The sequence below is a fragment of the Ctenopharyngodon idella genome, chromosome 8 (genome assembly GCF_019924925.1).
Source record: "Ctenopharyngodon idella isolate HZGC_01 chromosome 8, HZGC01, whole genome shotgun sequence".
Lineage (NCBI taxonomy): Eukaryota > Metazoa > Chordata > Actinopteri > Cypriniformes > Xenocyprididae > Ctenopharyngodon > Ctenopharyngodon idella.
Genome location: NC_067227.1, coordinates 29,399,028 through 29,416,079, shown reverse-complemented (window position 1 = coordinate 29,416,079; position 17,052 = coordinate 29,399,028). Strand labels below are relative to the sequence as shown.

The following is a 17,052-nucleotide window of genomic DNA, read 5'->3' as shown; positions in this document are numbered from 1 at the left end:
AATGATATTGTTTTCATGTATTACCAGGTGAAAATGAACTTGCCTCCAGCATCAGTGTGTACTGTCAGCTAGCTAGAACCACACGCAATCAATGGAAGCAAAGCATTATTCTAGTAATGTAGTATTAGTTGCCAGTAGAATATCTATATATACAGTATCATGATTTCCTGTTGTGCGAATTAGTGTCAATTCTGTTAACGTCAAACTCTGTTACCAACGTAGAGTAACAGTGTTTACAGTCATGTATGTGTGTGTGAGACAGAGGGAGAGAGAGTGTGTTTTTCTCTGTGTATGACTGTCAATTCTGTTACACACTGTGAACACTGTTACTCCACCTTGGTAACAGAGTTTGACGGTAACAGAACTGACACTGACTAATTCAGACAACAAATGCTATAGAAGACACTTTTTTACAGAAAATATTATATTGTTATGGCCTGTAACATCTTGTGATCCATGACAATGAGTAACAAATTATTAAAATGATTAAAAATATAAGATTTGAAAAAAAAAAAAATATATATATATATATATATATATCTATTATTATCACTATCGGCAATCAGCCGATTGTTTAAAAACTGCCGATGGCCAGGGCCGATTATATCCTGTCGATCAAAAGGGTGCGGAAAGACGTGTTCAGACTGCAACTCATACATACTGTGTGTGAAGAAAATCACTTGTTGAATTTTAACGCATTAACAGTTTAAAAATAGTGACGTTAGAGCAGGCTCTTTTTGACCCTATGAATCAGTTCAAGCCAGGGTTGCCAGGTCTGCGTTTTTTTTTCCTACATCAAATATTATTTGTAGTGCCTCCCATCCAATAATCGCAAAATGATTTGTGCTTTATTACTTCTGTTAAGAATTAAAGTTTTAGTTTTCAAATTCTGTCCATTTTATCATGAAATTCAAACAATAAATGCCGTTTTGACGCTCTTAAATATGACGTGTCAGATCGCTGTAATGCCTCCGGCAGCTCGGAGCGGGAGTCTTTTCTTCCTCTTCAATACAAGTTATATCTTGAAAAACATGCATGCATATAAAAGTAATGTTGAAATATATTGTACAACTTACCAGAATGTATCATGTCTCATGACATCAAAGACATCAAAGACATCAATAGCTTGTGAACAATATGTTTCCAATGTTCAGTTCCTTAGCTATCTACATATAAAAAACACTAGAGAGGAGCTTATTTACTGTTAATTATATGTTTGTGCAAATTTGCCATGAAGACAAGTGCTTATGAAAACTACCTTATGTCATACTAAGTTTTATACATTTCAGTTTTTATTTGAGTGTAATTATTATATCTGTAAATAAACAACAGCTGAATATAATACCTCTGCTGTTAATTGTAACCTCTAATATTGTAGTGTACCAAATGAGAGGGTTCCCTGTATAGTTTGCAACATTATTTGGGAGAGATTTTATTTTTTCCTTAAGAAAAACTAAACTATCGGTATCGGTATCGGCTGATATCATTCTGAATAATCGGCTATCGGTATCGGCAGAGAAATTTAGTATCCGCGCATCTCTCATATATATATATATATATATGTCTTATTCGTTTTGTTAATAAACGTTCTATGTTTAATATAAGCGAGTTTATATTCGTTTATTTTTTTGGTTCCACAAGTGTTTGCTGATTTTCAGATTTTTATTTAAACTTTGTGTAAGTTATTTGTTGTTTTATATTAGGCCTATAGCATGGGGTACGCCGTGCTTATTCTTTTTGTTAATAAAAGTTCTACTTAATATAAGCGAGTTTGTCATTGAACAGTTCTGTTGTTGTGTTTGTGTTTTTTATTAAGAATAATAGTGAACACACCATTCAATTGCCACCCCCGAATTACTGCTAATTCGAACTCAAACCATTTTCGATGCCATCCTCATAAACGTGCGACTAGTCGACTAATGGGTTAATTGAATAACTACTAGTTGACTAGAAAAATCTTTAGCTGTGGGCAGCCCTAACATTTTTTCACAATGCATGCCAATGAATGAGGAAATTCATTCACCTTGTTGAAGATACAACAAAAACAACAGTGATTTCACAATCCCAACTGCTCATTCTTGTTCTATAAGGTGTTGAATGATAAAAACATGAAAGGTCTGGCTCATGTTAGGGAAAACAAGATGAAAATGTATATAGTTTTCCCTGTTTTGAGGTATTAATCATGTCCTTTCATACTTTATTCAATGTTTATTCAAATCCCTAACTGTTAAGTATGAGCAAGAGCCTCCTTAATAAATGCTCTAAAAACAAGAATATTGCTACTAGACTATTAAAACTGCTAAGCAACAACTACATTTTCAGCATATTGAAATAACATGAAGATGAATTTACGGAGAATATAATACACAATGTCTGAACCCTAAAGCACCCATGGTTAGGCCCCAGTCAGAAAAAGGGGATTAAAAGATTAACAGACGCTCTTCTTAATCGCCCGTCCACGTGGAGCGAGGAACTGATGTCAGTCAGGCAAGACGCCAACATGTCCTGCTGTGCTGGCATCTCTGGCCTTCTTATGCCTAACCATTGAGAAACAGACACATTGAAACAGTGCGCATTTTAAAATGTAATTTGCAATACAGGAATTTGAAACTAATCCACTTTGTAGGCTTAGTAATGTTGGAAATTAAATTTTGTCAAAGTTTGGCCAATGTTTATGTGCCTTATGAGTAGGGGTGTCGCGATTTATCGCTATTGACGATAATTGTGATATTAAAAAATTTAAATATCGTTATTGTGTTAATTAGGGGTGTGGCGATGATCATGATATTTAAAAATGAATAGTACACAAATGATTATATGACATAAATAATCCAATGTGAGAGTTTAGCGCTCCAAAACGCTCACGTGTAATTTCATTCATACTTGTAGCCAGAGGGCGCCCTTGCACACAAAGTCCACAAGTGAGACTCACAGGAGTAATAAAAATTATGACCTTCCAGAAAATCCCTTATATGGGCAATGAATAACATGACCTCATTATATATAAGAATCTATATTTTAAATAAATAAATAAATATACATATATATGAAAATATAAAACAGGAAAGGAGGTTAAAATTTAATGCAATGCATATACAAACAATACGGTGTCATGTTTCTTAAAACGTGACATTTCCTTCCTTTAATTCCATGAAGATAAAACAATCTGCTTTGTTTGTGAGCTGAAGCACAATAACAATGCCAGATTGTTATTAAAGAGTGTCACAGCACTAATACTTCAGATCAGGGAGATTTCAGCATGGCTGTGATACCGTATTGCAGACCCAGCAGCCAAGGACAGGTAGAGGGCTTTACTGCAGAGATCATAAATCTACTGACTATGTGGCCACCATTCTGTTCAGCTTGGCCTCTCTTAACTCTGATGCATTGCTACATAATGCTGCAAAACAGCCAGTAACCTGGCAACAGAAAGACTGGACGTTATTGCATCTCACAGGTAAATACTGTATACGAGTTAGCGACGCCACAGTATCAGTCTGAGCAGCTCAATGAAAGATAGCACAAGCAGAAGAGTGAGCAACTTGCTGAACTGACTGCAGAGCTGTATAAAGAAACAGATAAGGCAGCACTAATGTGACCTCTGACCTCTACCATAAAATCTTACAGTAAAGCATGTGGCTGTGTGTTATCAGGTAACATGCTCTTAAATTAATGCATGGTAACAAACTGCAAACATGCAGAAGTTTAATACTTAAGGTTAGAGATCTGGGGCGGTATTCACAAAGCATTTTAGCGCTAAAACTAGCTCCTAAATCTGTGAAACGCTAGGAGTAGTCAAGAGGACTCCTAAGTCACTAAGACAAAATCAAAAACAGTCCTAAAATGATTGTTGGTGCCAATCCGCCTTAGCAATCCACCCAAAGACACTGTACACCATTGAGGCAATAGCGATAGAGCCTTGGGTGCTGAGCCTTTTCTTCATAAATGCAATACATATTTTGATTTAGATTTGAATCTAGATAAAACGCCAAAAATAAATCTTTAATAAATAATTAAATAATAATGCCTGATTACCTGTGGCAGTTGTTTTCACTAGTTTACACTTACAAATGATCAAATAGAGTAAAAAAAAATATATAATAAGCGTATTTGGCGTGCTGTCCAAGGGGATCGAGGGCTCCGAGCTCGGAATTAGTTCTCCTCGTATCCCCAGCCAGCCGAGAGTGAGGAACGGGTTGGGATGCAGAAAACTGTCGAGGTAACTATGTGAGTCGGCTCTCGTCTGTGTAGATATACCTCCACTCAAGCTGATTGGATAGACCGTTTGAATGTGTTCCTCCCAAACTTTGTTTATAAAACATAATTTGTCACTTGAATTCTGCAATCTCTCGAGATGCAAACATGTAAGAGGTGGACAATTAGCTGAACATATACTAGTTTAATTAGTGACACTTAGCCTACATTTTAAAACCTTTAATTGAATATGGCAACATTTTTATTTTAAAATCTTTATTTGAATATGACAACATTTCTATTTTAAAACCTTTATTTGTATATGGCAACATACAACCTCATTCTACAATATTTCTATGATTAAATCGCTGACAGAGACTCCTCCCCATCAGCCAATCACTTTGGGCATAGTCCATAGCAACGAGGTCAACCCCACCCTTTCTCTTAGCTTAAGACTTCTCTCTATTCCTTAGTAAAAGTTGGTCTCAGCAGCTTTGTGAATAGGTTTTAAGAGAAAACTTTTAGCTAAGAACTTTTACTGCCATTTAGGAGAACTCTTAGTGGTAAGATATGGCCCCTGACCTACAGATTAACACAACAGGGGGTCTATTAACTTTAAGTGGTTCACATCAAGAACTTTAGACTGTTTTAATAGAATCTGAGTTCTCTACTGGGAATTAGGAAAATTAGCAAACCTTCACTACAGGTGCGGAGAAACCTCTTGTGAGGTCTATGGGAAATCAATTAGCTCACAAGTGATTTGACTAGAAACGGATTAGCAACACTGTATCAAAACTGCAAAGTCTCCTGATACAAACAGGAGTTATAGAAGGACACGGAGAAACACTGTCTTTGAGGCTTTAGCATACTGCGATATATTAGATGAAGTGTTCACTCAACAATGAATATTTACTATTTATCAATCCTCGTGTCGCTCCAAACCTGTATGACTTTGTTTCTTGCATCAGTGTTGCTATAAACTAAAATTATTAAAAATCATTTTCCTTAATAGAAATAAAATAAAATAATTTTTAAAAAAAACAAAAACGTAAACTTAAAATTTTTTAGAAATTCGAAATGTAGCCTCGGCAACTACTGAAATATAATAAGTTGAAGTACTAAAAATAAAGATAAATAAAATATTTAAAAAGTAATAATGTCAAAAGCACACAATAAAATTACTAAAACTAAAAAACACTATCTTGCATGGAGCACAAAAGAGGATGTTAAGTAGAAGGTCAAAGCTGATTTCTTCCATACAAAAAAATGAAATGAAAGTAGATCTAAATGAAAGAATAAAATGCATAAAAGCATCGTAAAAGTAGTACATAAAACTCATGCACTCTATTTCAGGTCTTCCGAAGTCATATATATATATTTTTTTGTGTGTGTGTGTGAGGAACAAACTGAAACGCAAGTCATTATTAATGAAAATATGGCCTTAAAAGTCTTGCTGTGTCGTAGTCACTATTCACTTTCATTGCACCAAAAAGCAACTTGGACATTCTGCTATTAATATCTCCTTCTAGTGATACAGGTTTTCTTAAATATATGATGGCAGGGCTCCAGACTGCCGCCTCTTTTCCTGCCGGTGCGACTACATTTTGTTAGAGGTTGCACTGGTGCCAGCACCACTGTGCCCAACTGATAAGAGCTGCCATTTCTGTTGCATACGAGAAACATTAAACGGCAAACAAAACAAAGTAGAACAAAACTGCACTACTTGTTTGAGCTCAGAACAGGGGCTGATCTCGAGCATGCGACACCGTTACACAGTGTTGGGAGATCCAGTGAGAAAGCGTTTGAATTTGCGGCAGAATTAATAACATCGCAGCAAGATCTAGTGGGAAGCATTCAAATTCAGTGCAGAATTCTCTGTTGTAAACCATAGATATCAGATCAAACAGCACTGACGTGAAAACCAGGAGAAACATAGTGCCATGAAGGAACACGTTATAGAAGGCTTTTCAGTCCACAAATCACCAACATTCACCATGGATTTAATGTAGCAAAGCTAACTGTAACCATGGTATTGTGGCAGAGACAGCTGAATGTTTTTTTACATTATTCATCTCAGGGTCGTACAACCTTTTGAGGGTGAAATTCCTGTGTTTTTGCACATTACTGTTGTTAATAAAAGTTGATTTTATCTCCCTAACATATAGAAAAAAGTTGACTGAATTATTATTATTGTGACAAATCGTGATGGAATTACACAGCATGTAAAGAGAGCTCCTTTTATAATCACTGAAGCTGTCGGTCAGTACAGTATGATACTATAGAAAAACAATGGTACATTTAATAAGAGTAGAATATTTAAATTTTCCCTATAAAAATTAGGTTTTTGCATGTTACTCTTGTTAATAAAATTTTTTTTTTCTACATCTCAATTTAAACTCAGTGCTTTACCATCAAATTTCCAAAAAACAAATGCAATATTATCAGTAACTGTACTTATCAATGCAAAACAACAGTAATTTTATTATTAAAATATAAAATCCCCCCAGCGCTACCAAATCAGGTGCTGACTCCACCATCTGTAACCATGGTATTGTGGCAGAGACAGCTGAATGTTTTTTTACATTATTCATCTCAGGGTCGTACAACCTTTTGAGGGTGAAATTCGAGCACTTTTCAAGGGCTTTCACATGCTTCACACTTTTTCCAGCACTTCAAATCTCTAAATATTATGCAATTTTAATGTTATTTTAGATGTGTTGATTTGTAAATCTAAAAGTTTAAAGATGTAGGAACTAACATCATAAACGAACACTTCGTGGCAAACACTTTTATTTAAGAAAAAAAAGACATAAAATTACCACTGTAACCAGTAGATGACGGCAGAGGAGTACTTATTAGCCATTTCCACTCCCTATCAAATTTCCGAAAAACAAGTGTAATATTATCAGTAACTGTACTTATCAATGCAAAACAACAGTAATTTTATTATTAAAATATAAAATCCCCCCAGCGTTACCAAATCAGGTGCTGACTCCACCATCTGTAGAATTTAGTGATACCTGTTCTCAAATATTATTCTGGAGCCCTGCACGAGGGTCATTAAATAATAATTTTTATTTTTGGGTGAGCTATTCCTTTTAAGAAAGAACAACACCCCTTTATACTTAAATAAATGATTCCATGGGTTTGAATTTGACCTGTGGCTAAATTTGTCTTCTGAGAGTGAGAAAAGTAAATATCACAAGTATCTCACAGCCTCAACCTGTGAACACTGAGTAAAAGTCAAGAATGTGAGACATGATCCGTATTTACTCTCCTCTTGCCAGCAAGACCTTTTTGGTCTTTTAGAGGCTCGATTTGATTTGGCAAAACAATTCAGGAGCCTGTCAAGTTTACACACAAAGACGACACATTGTGTTTGGCGACCTGTACCAGGGCACTGTAATTCTGTTACCTTAGAGCTTCTTGTTGGGGGTAAAGAAAGTATTTGAGCAAGAAGAGTCAGCCAATTCTCACGAGACACTTATGCATCTCATATTTCTCAAGCTGGCACATCTTATTTGAATCACTTATTGTTTTCGGAAGAATTGATGGTCTTTCGTGAAATGTTCCCAGCAGTCGGTTTCCATCACCTTTCCCCTCTACCACAGGTGGTTGAGATTTCAGATCCAAAACACACTGACATCTTCTCTATCTAAATAACCAGAAGATAATAAAATCAAGTTATCCGTCAAGACCGAATAGAATTGCAACCCAAGTGCTAACACAACATTGACCTAGTCTTGACATTTAGCTCACTACAGGGATTCAGGGCAGTGCCAAAGATCACTCTTACAGTTCACATATTCAGAGTAACGTTATACATCTTGACGAGATGTTTTAAGTGAATAATTCCATTATTGGAATTTTCCCAAGGATAGTGGGAGACTTTTCAGAATAGCAGAAGATTTTCATTCTCCCAGAGAAGATTGTATGGAAGCTTGTTACCGCCACTGAATAAAAAGTAAAAAATGGAATTGCGACATTATATCTCACAATTCTGACCTTTTCTTGGAATTGAAAGATATAAATCACACATAAGTCACTCTTTTTTTTCCTCAGAATTGGACTTTATGACTCATAATTGCGAGTTTATACCCCACAATTCTGAGAAAAGAAGTCAAAACTGCGAAATATGAACTCACAATTGCAAGAAAATGTCAAAATTGTGAGAAAAAAAGTCAGAATTGCAAGATATAAACTACCAATTATCTTTAAAAAAAAATTTTTTCCATGGCAGAAATAAGCTTCCATAACATCCCCATACATCAAGACTAAAAAAGTATGGCCATTCATTCAGCAAACGCTGGACTGCATCCAAAGCGCTGGGGACACGGGGAGACAGCTTCGTCATTCAGGCAAAAACAATGGATCTCTTTCTAATAGGGTCTTGAAGTGTTACGCAGACTTGGACTTCACATTCTATAGCCATCAGAAGATGACTCATAGAGCAAAAAAGAGAGAATCAATGGCGAAACAGTGACGATGAAGAGGCGCACCATGACTACTAATGCTACTCGAATCCGTCATTAAACAACGGCTGTGTCCCAAAGCCTAATGAGCTGACTACATAGAGAGCATTTTGGGCATCATAGTCAGCTTTGTTAGTAAAGACATGTTGTTAGCCAAATTAAAATAATTGCACTAAAGCCAAATGAAATTATTTATACACGCTTAAAAACACCCAAAAATATATTTTTTTTCAATTATATATATTTAAATTTTTAAGACACAGTCGAGATTTATCAGATAAAACCTTGAATTTGATCTTGAGCTATTTTTGTCAAAGCATGCGTGACCTCTAATGGTTGCATAGAAATGTGTGACCTCTACTTGTGATTTCATGCATTGCATTCAGTGTCATATATTCTATATAGAGCATTTTCACCTTGAATATCCATTTATAGCTGCATTTGACGCTCTGAAATACAACAGGAGTGTGCACGGGGTGTGTGCTCAGTGTGCAGCAATAAATGAGAGCTGATTTAAGACACTAGTCAAAAGGGGGAAAAAAAGCCAAAGAACTGGATCATCTTACAAACATGTGATCCAGCACGTACAATGCGCACTCCTAATGTCTATAGCAAAGTCATGGGAGTCATGGTGTACTGACACGTTTGACAAATACACCAGCTTTATAATTATATGAACAAACTTATACAGTGTTTAACAGGTCATTAAAGCAAACTCAAATAGTTAGAAATGTAATTAAACTTTAATTCATACTGTACAGCCACACAGTGGCCTGCCAAGTAGTACTTTGAATCGTACATCAAAATGAATACATTTTAACAGTATATCTATTGCTTTATCATTAAAACCCAACTAATTCACTTTAAACTTTGTTGGAAAAGTGTGTTTGTGCTACATTTTCTTTTAAATAAATGCCATTTTATTTGATATTTTATTTTATCTAATACATTGACATTCAGATACCAATATTCATGTCTTCACTTAATCGCTTATTGATTCTTTTATATCATGACTACTAAATAATGGCAACATTGATGGCACCAAAATAGCACTCAAAATTACATGAACTGGACAAGCAGGAAACAACAGTGTGCTCAGGTGATAACCTACCATTTTAAGGTATTGTTTGCATATGCAATTTGAAAATGAAACTACAATTTTAAAAAATACTGTTGTAGTGTAATGAATAAGTTATTGTGTATTAATATTTCATGCATTTATGATCTGCATCCATAATCCGCATCCATACAACATATAAAGCAATATATCATTTTATATCTTTGAATGCCTCTTAAGCGTTCAAATGCATTTTTGAGGCTCTGTGTGTGTGTGTGTGTGTGTATATATATATATATATACACACACACACACACACACACACACTATTACAGCATTATTAATGATTTAAAAAGTAATTTCACACGTAAATAAGAGGATATGCTTGGTAAATGGCAATGAATGAATGAATGAATGAGTCAGGTCAGACACAGGAGGTGTCTTCCATCGTGCAAGTGACGTCACAGGTGGGGGTGGGGGGTGGGCTGTCATCTAAAGGGATCTGAATGTGCTGCAGAGAATGTCTTACCTCCACCATTTTTGTAGCACAGGTACGGGAAGCGCCAGACGTTCCCCAGACCCACGGCGAACCCCACGCAGGACATGATGAAGTCCATCTGTCTGGTCCACGTCTCTCGCTCGGGGTAGCCCTGCCTCTTCTCCACCGCAGATATGGCTCCAGTGGCCGTTGATATGGGTCCCCCGTTAAGGGTCCCATTGACGCCTTGATGCGCGTTTCCATTGGGAATGAGATGGCCCTTCTTCTCCTCCACCAGGACCATGTTCAGGGCGCAGCAGTCTGCGTCTAGAGATGATTTCTCCATCTCTCGTGTAAACAAAGCAAATCAACCTCCTCACAAGACTCGAGAAGGGCTTAAATCAGCAGTCAAAAATAAATATTTGATCTCTTATTGTTTTTGGACAGTTTCAATTTTCTTTTCACAGCAAGATGTCCCTTTTGTTCCTCTTCAGGTGCACAGGATCTGGTCCTTTATCCTTTTATTTAATAAAATCAGCAGTGTTATTCTTAACGAATGTATTTTTCCGTTGGCAGTTTGATTTTCTCGGCGAAATTGGCAACGGTTTTGTTGGTTTGTTTTATCAAAAAGCGCGTTTGTAAAATAAATAATAGACCTTAAAAGAAAAAAGACACCGATTTGAAACAGCACCTTCAAAAACAATCCACGAAACACTTAAAGGTGAGTCTGAAGAATCGCATGGGCACGTGAATCTCTCAGAGAGAAGACGACTGAGGAGACGGTAAAACCAAAGCGGCCCTTTACGCGCGCTGATCAGATGAATGTAATGGAATTACATTCACAAATTGATCGCCTAAATCTTTTCAGACCATCGTTCTCATCGGTATTAAAACACCCAGAATGTATAAATGAGACGCGATTCGGTGTCTACAGGAGGTGCGGCTGCTGCTGTCCCTCTGTGCGTGCGTGTGGACGGACTGTCTGATGTGTCCGCGCGAAGCCGCTCGGTGTTTTAACGGGCTCGGTAACGTCATTTGAAGCTCAACCCTCCCCCTCTGCCCCGCTTATGGAAAACAGGGAATGGAAAGCTCACGTACGCCGCACACTACATACTGTATACTGCATACTACGCAGCAAGTGCGATTCTAGCTCACTGGTGCGCTGCGCGAGGTCAGATATGAAAGATTTTCATTGCAGTTTGATCGACTTATAAAAGCACGATGCATTTTTAAAAAATTGTAAGCAGCATAAATTAAGGGCAGTGAATTTGTGATGTATAAATACTTTTATTTATAACAAAATGTACTTCTTAAATGTGTGTGTGTGTGTGTGTGTGTATATATATATATATATATATATATATATATATATATATTCTTTCTTTTGATTTTGAAGTAAAAATAAAAAATTTAAAAGAGAACCACAAAAAAATAAACAAATAAAAAGTGAATTATCAAATGAATTAGATAACAGAAAATAATTAATAAAAAAAAATAATTAATTAAATAAGTGTAAAGATTTTGGGGGCGCAAAAGACCATGACCCACAGTCATCAAAAATCTGTAAAAATGAATTATAAATTAACTACTTTTCACACAAACTATGCTTATCCATCAACATTAAATAAAAATAAATGGTAATATGAATAATATAAATATAATTTTAATTGTAAAATACATATGTATATATTTAAAATTTAATCTAATTTTTTGATTGTCATTTGAGACTAGAAAGACAGCTACCAGCAGAAGTGGGAAGAGACTTTTAGCACATGCGGGCAGGATGTCAGCAGATGTAGTATGATATGACATTCCAAACATACCCACAGGCTACGTAGCGCCGTGAGGACTATTAGTCATTGAGTAGCCTACACCCAACACTTTTTTTGCATTTCAAAGTATATAAACCTCAGTCTGACCACAGGAGATCCTGTTGTCCTATCTGGAAAATTACAAACTTCCATGAAGCACTGCAGATTTTTTATTGATTTGAAATGCTCTGCCAAGAGGGGGAAAATAATTATATATATATATACACACACACACACATACATATAGACATCGTTTTTACCAGTTATTGTTACTGCAAGAAAACTATGGTAACTTGGTATTCACAATTAGTAATTAGAAGTTTCTTACACTGTTTGAATGCGATCCATGTTATTTTATAATGGATTAAAGGTAGGGTAGGCAATTTCGGAGAGGCTAGCAATAGCAAGATAGCTTTGAAAACATCCCACCCTGCCTCCAGAGCGCTCTCCAAAGCCACGCCTCCTCCAAAACACATGCACAGCACACAGCTAGTGCAGAGTCTGCAAAGCGCCACAAGATACGGCGTTAAATTACCTCATGCCTCAAAGAAAGCACATAACATTACAATAATAATGAACGTAAACAACTTACAGAGCTCTTACTTGTACCACCTGACTCCTGCAGATTAATTTCGGCATTGATAGTGTTGACAAAGAAACGCATAAATCTGAGTCTAAAGGACACGAACAGCTCCGAGTAGAACATAATTACAGTTACGACATGGCCTAAATGCAGCATAAGCTCGTAGTTTTGGTTCAGGTGGAACTATAAAAGGTGACTGCTGTTTGTTTGTGGCACTCGGAGACTGTCTGTCTACAATTCTGCATAGCCTTATGGAACGCGCTGAAGACACGTGATGTCTGGGTGCACGGAGGTATAAAAATACATATGATGACAGGCAGGTAGGACATTGTATCCGAATGCAATGATTGGACGAACATTTTTTCGCTCCTGAGAGACTTCCACAGAAGATATATGTACATGATTTAATATCTAGACTGCTTCTATTATTGATTGCTATCAGGATGTGAAAAGAGTTTCAACCAGAAAAGGTGTTTATTTAAAAAATTGCTTACCCTACCTTTAACATTAGTAACAATAACTATAATGAATTAATATTGTATTTTGGTGGGAACTGGAAACCATGGTAATTTTTGTAAAGGCTATTTCTACTAAAGTCAGTAGCAGGTATTGAGTGCAGTAGTGCAGTATGTCTGTGTTGTTTTTCCTGAGGCTGTTAAAGGTGGGAACAGTTTGTCCTTGTGGTACTATAAAATTAAACTGAGGTCAGATTTGTCTAATGACAACCCTAAAATGTTCAAAACACTTTTTTTGGGGCAGATTATAAGATTCTTGAAACCCAAATTCTAAGAAAACCACACATGTATATACGAAAAATACTTACAGTTTGAGTGAGTCATACTGTAAACATCTCTGGATCATATTCACCCTAAAACTGTTGCAAATTACAGAGGTGTATTCTGCGAAATGTGTGTGGTTGTTCCCCTGTGATGGTTCAAAGAAAACTCCACATCTTATCTCTACGATGAGTGAATTGCGGCCATTGGGGATCACAATTCAGTTCCCCGTTTTTCTTCCTCATAAATGAGCCAACATTGTTGCACAGTCCTATATTGGCTCCAGGGCTTATGGGTGATAGGGAAATATTTTTCATGCATATAGTATGTTTATGTTGCAGACTTAACTGTGCATAAATCAACTTGACACATATTATTGAACTGCATTAATGACATCCCAAGGCTAATAACTCAACTCATACAATTCCAGAAAATTATTATGCAACCCATAATGTATAGATTTATATTAGTGTTGCCTTGAAGTTACACAATATAACAGCATTGCAGCTGGAAAATGGAAAGCAAACAGAATCAAAGCAGCTATGTTCCTTCCGCCTTGCGACATGTCACCATTGTGGTAAGCAGCAAAAAATGCTCGCTTTTCACAGCTCTGAACAAACCCAATATTGTAACTGTGAGTCTGAGATTTAAAGAAATGGAGAAGTAAAATAAAGAAGCCCTGGCCATAAGTAGGCTATAATTTACAGTTTTCATGTTGACTCACACGTCAGGTGAAACACAAGCCCCACATACGTTAAAATTAGACAGCTTTGCTCTCTGTAAACTTTAAAATAGCTTCTTCCTGCCCTCTTTCTTCTTCCTTACCTAGGCTGTTCATTATTTGTCCATAATATTTGGCTATAGGCTGTTCATTTATTTGGCCATAATATTTAGAGGCAGAAGTAGGCTATTTTCTGTGAATGTGCAAGACTTCTGATTCATTAGGTGCTATATTGTAGGTAAATAACCAAAAGAATAACAAGTTGTATTGTCAGTCACCAGGTATGGTGAAATGAAGCCTCATAACGTACTGAGGCTTTCCCCTGACTGTTTCAGGAAAAGATTCAAAGCTTCGAGAGTGTCAAAAACAGCGCCCTCTGGTGGTTAGTAAAAATAAAGCAGCCAAAAGCCTGTAGAAGAAGCTCCGCCGGATGAAGCAGCCACCACACACTCCATAGTTTCAATGTTATGTGGACAAATAAAAGTCTAACACGTGTGTGTGTGTTGAATTTCTCGCTCGGATAAATTCATTTACCCAGTAAAGTGTGGCAATAAATGCCAGTATGAATATCAATATGATGTAATAGTATTTTATTTTCCTGAAATAATTTGTAATCTTCATATTACTTGTATGACTGGGTATTTTAAAATGTAAGTGAATAGGTTTTATTCGTAAAATAAGATCTGAGGTTCGAACATTCCGACACGCGACGCGAATAGGATTGGATAGAAAGTGAGGCTTCGTTTGTCCATGTTCACGTGACTCTGTGAAACGAATACACGCCCAGATACGGGTCTTCACTGGAGATTTTGCTGCGTGCTCGTTACGTGCTTCGAAGCTTCAGTATGTAGAATCACTATCAGTCAAATCAAAGCATGTAGGCTTATGTATTATGTAATCCTTCGAAGTGAGTTGGCAGCAGAAGTTAAAGAACAGAACGAAACATTAAAATTTTTCTTATTAAGTAAATGGGTAGCCTAAACTGCGTTTAATAAGTGCTGTAGAAAACATTATGCCATTGATATAACATACGTTTAAGTTTTAGATGCTGTCAATACGTCAATATTGTATGTTTAGAAGCTGTCAAAACGTTAATATTGTATGTCGTTTGGGGTACACGTGGGGTAAGATGCCCCCGGGTTCGGATGGTCCAGATTTATATATTCTGTAAAAGTTTATTCAGGGGGAGGGGCTTCTTACCCCAGGTAGGGGGCCAACTTACACCAGTAGGGGCCATCTTACCCCTCTTTTAATATTTTTCATATTGTGCTATAACAGCTAACCTTGTTGAAAAAACCAGCATATGCTGGTTAGGTATGTTTTGAAGCATGGAAGTTGGTTTGAGCTGGTTTATGCTGGTCCTTAGCTAGTTTAAGCTGGTCAAGTGCTGGTCCTAAGCTGGAGCTAGTTACTTAGGAGCAGCTTAAACCAGCTAAAGACCAGCATAAACCAGCTCAAACCAGCTAAGGACCATCATAAACCAGCTCAAACCAGCTTCCATGCTTCAAAACATACCTAACCAGCATATGCTGGTTTTTTCAACAGGGAAATTAGCAAATGTTTCTGTTTATTTCCTATAATAACACATTGGCTGATGCATCATTATCCTGCACATGCTAGACTTATATGTAAATATGTTACAGTTTAAATGTAAATCCACATTGTTCTTAAGGGGGGCATCTTCCCCCCATGTGACCCTACGTGTAGTAGAATCACACTTTACGTAAAAATACGTAGAAATACTCTACTCATAAGACCACATTGCATCAAAAGTTGTTCACTTCCACAATTTAGGAAAGATTGCATTTATACCAACTGCAAATAAATAAACTGTTCAACACACCGCCTTTTCAAGCAGACTCGACTATGGTGCAATATAAATCAGACAGAACTAGGCTTAACATTTATGCAGATGCACTGGGTTCTATATCAGAAAATTTCCTGCATGGAAAAACATATGGCCTGCACATTGGAGCCCTCTTCATGCGTGCAGAAGTCTTTGTTAAAGCCGAATGGAGTAAGCTAACCTGGTTCAGGGCCTCCAGGCACGGGCGAGCACTACTACGATTGCACTTTCACGTTTCTATCTCTCTAAGTTTAGTTTAGAATAGACCCCGTGACTTCAGGAGCAGCTGCATTGCAAAGGTTATGGCTCTTTTTTATAGCGCCTTAGAAATAGCAGCTGCGTGGAGTCATAACCCAAGCATAACCAGCACCCCCACAGCCTTACCAGCTCAGAGTTTGACATACACGCTGATTAAACAGTGCAGAGTATGTTGATACTGCTGGAATAATCATCCAACATTTCAGCCATGACAAATGTTTAATCCCATACACAGCCATTCAAAAGTTTAGGGTCAATAATATATCTCTTTCTTTTTTTCTTGAAAGAAATTAATACATCTGTTCAGCAAGGATATATTCAACAGTGACAGTAAAGACATTTATAAGGTTACAAAAGATTTCTATTTCAAATAAATGTTGTTCTTTTAAACTTTCTATTTATCAAAGACTACTGAAAAAATGTCATGATTTCCACAAAAATATTAAAGGGATAGTTCACCTAAAAATGATAATTCTGTCATCATTTACTCACCCTCAAGTTGTTCCAAACCTGTATGAATTTCTTTCTTCTGCTGAAGACATAAGAAGATATTGAAGAATATGGGTAACCAAACAGTTGATGGGCCCAACTGACTTCCATAGTATGGAAAAAAATACTATGGAAGTCAATGAAGCCCAGTTTTTTTTTTTTTTTTTACCAACATTCTTTAAAATATCTTCTTTTATTTTCAGCAGAAGAAAGAAATTCATACAGGTTTGGAACAACTTGAGTGTGAGTAAATGACAGAATTTTCATTTTTGGGTGAACTATCCCTTTAAGCAGCACATTTTTTTTTTTTTTAACATTGATAATTATAAGAAATACGCAGCAATCAGCATATTAGAATGATTTCTAA

At 36.5% G+C, this 17,052-nt stretch overlaps 1 protein-coding gene across 3 annotated transcripts in view; it reads right to left on the bottom strand.

The window, feature by feature from the left end:
* The window catches only part of slc6a8 (solute carrier family 6 member 8), a 43,199-nt gene extending 31,968 nt beyond the window's left edge, over positions 1 to 11,231 (bottom strand). For 2 of the 3 annotated variants that reach the window (XM_051902550.1, XM_051902551.1), the window contains exon 1: positions 10,253 to 11,223. In XM_051902550.1, coding sequence (XP_051758510.1) covers positions 10,253 to 10,547 — 295 coding nt within the window. In that variant the 5' untranslated portion in view covers positions 10,548 to 11,223. Of the gene's footprint in view, positions 1 to 10,252 lie in introns of all 3 variants that reach the window. The other variant, XR_007931217.1, reaches the window with a different exon arrangement.
* Between the last annotated feature and the right edge of the window lie 5,821 nt (positions 11,232 to 17,052).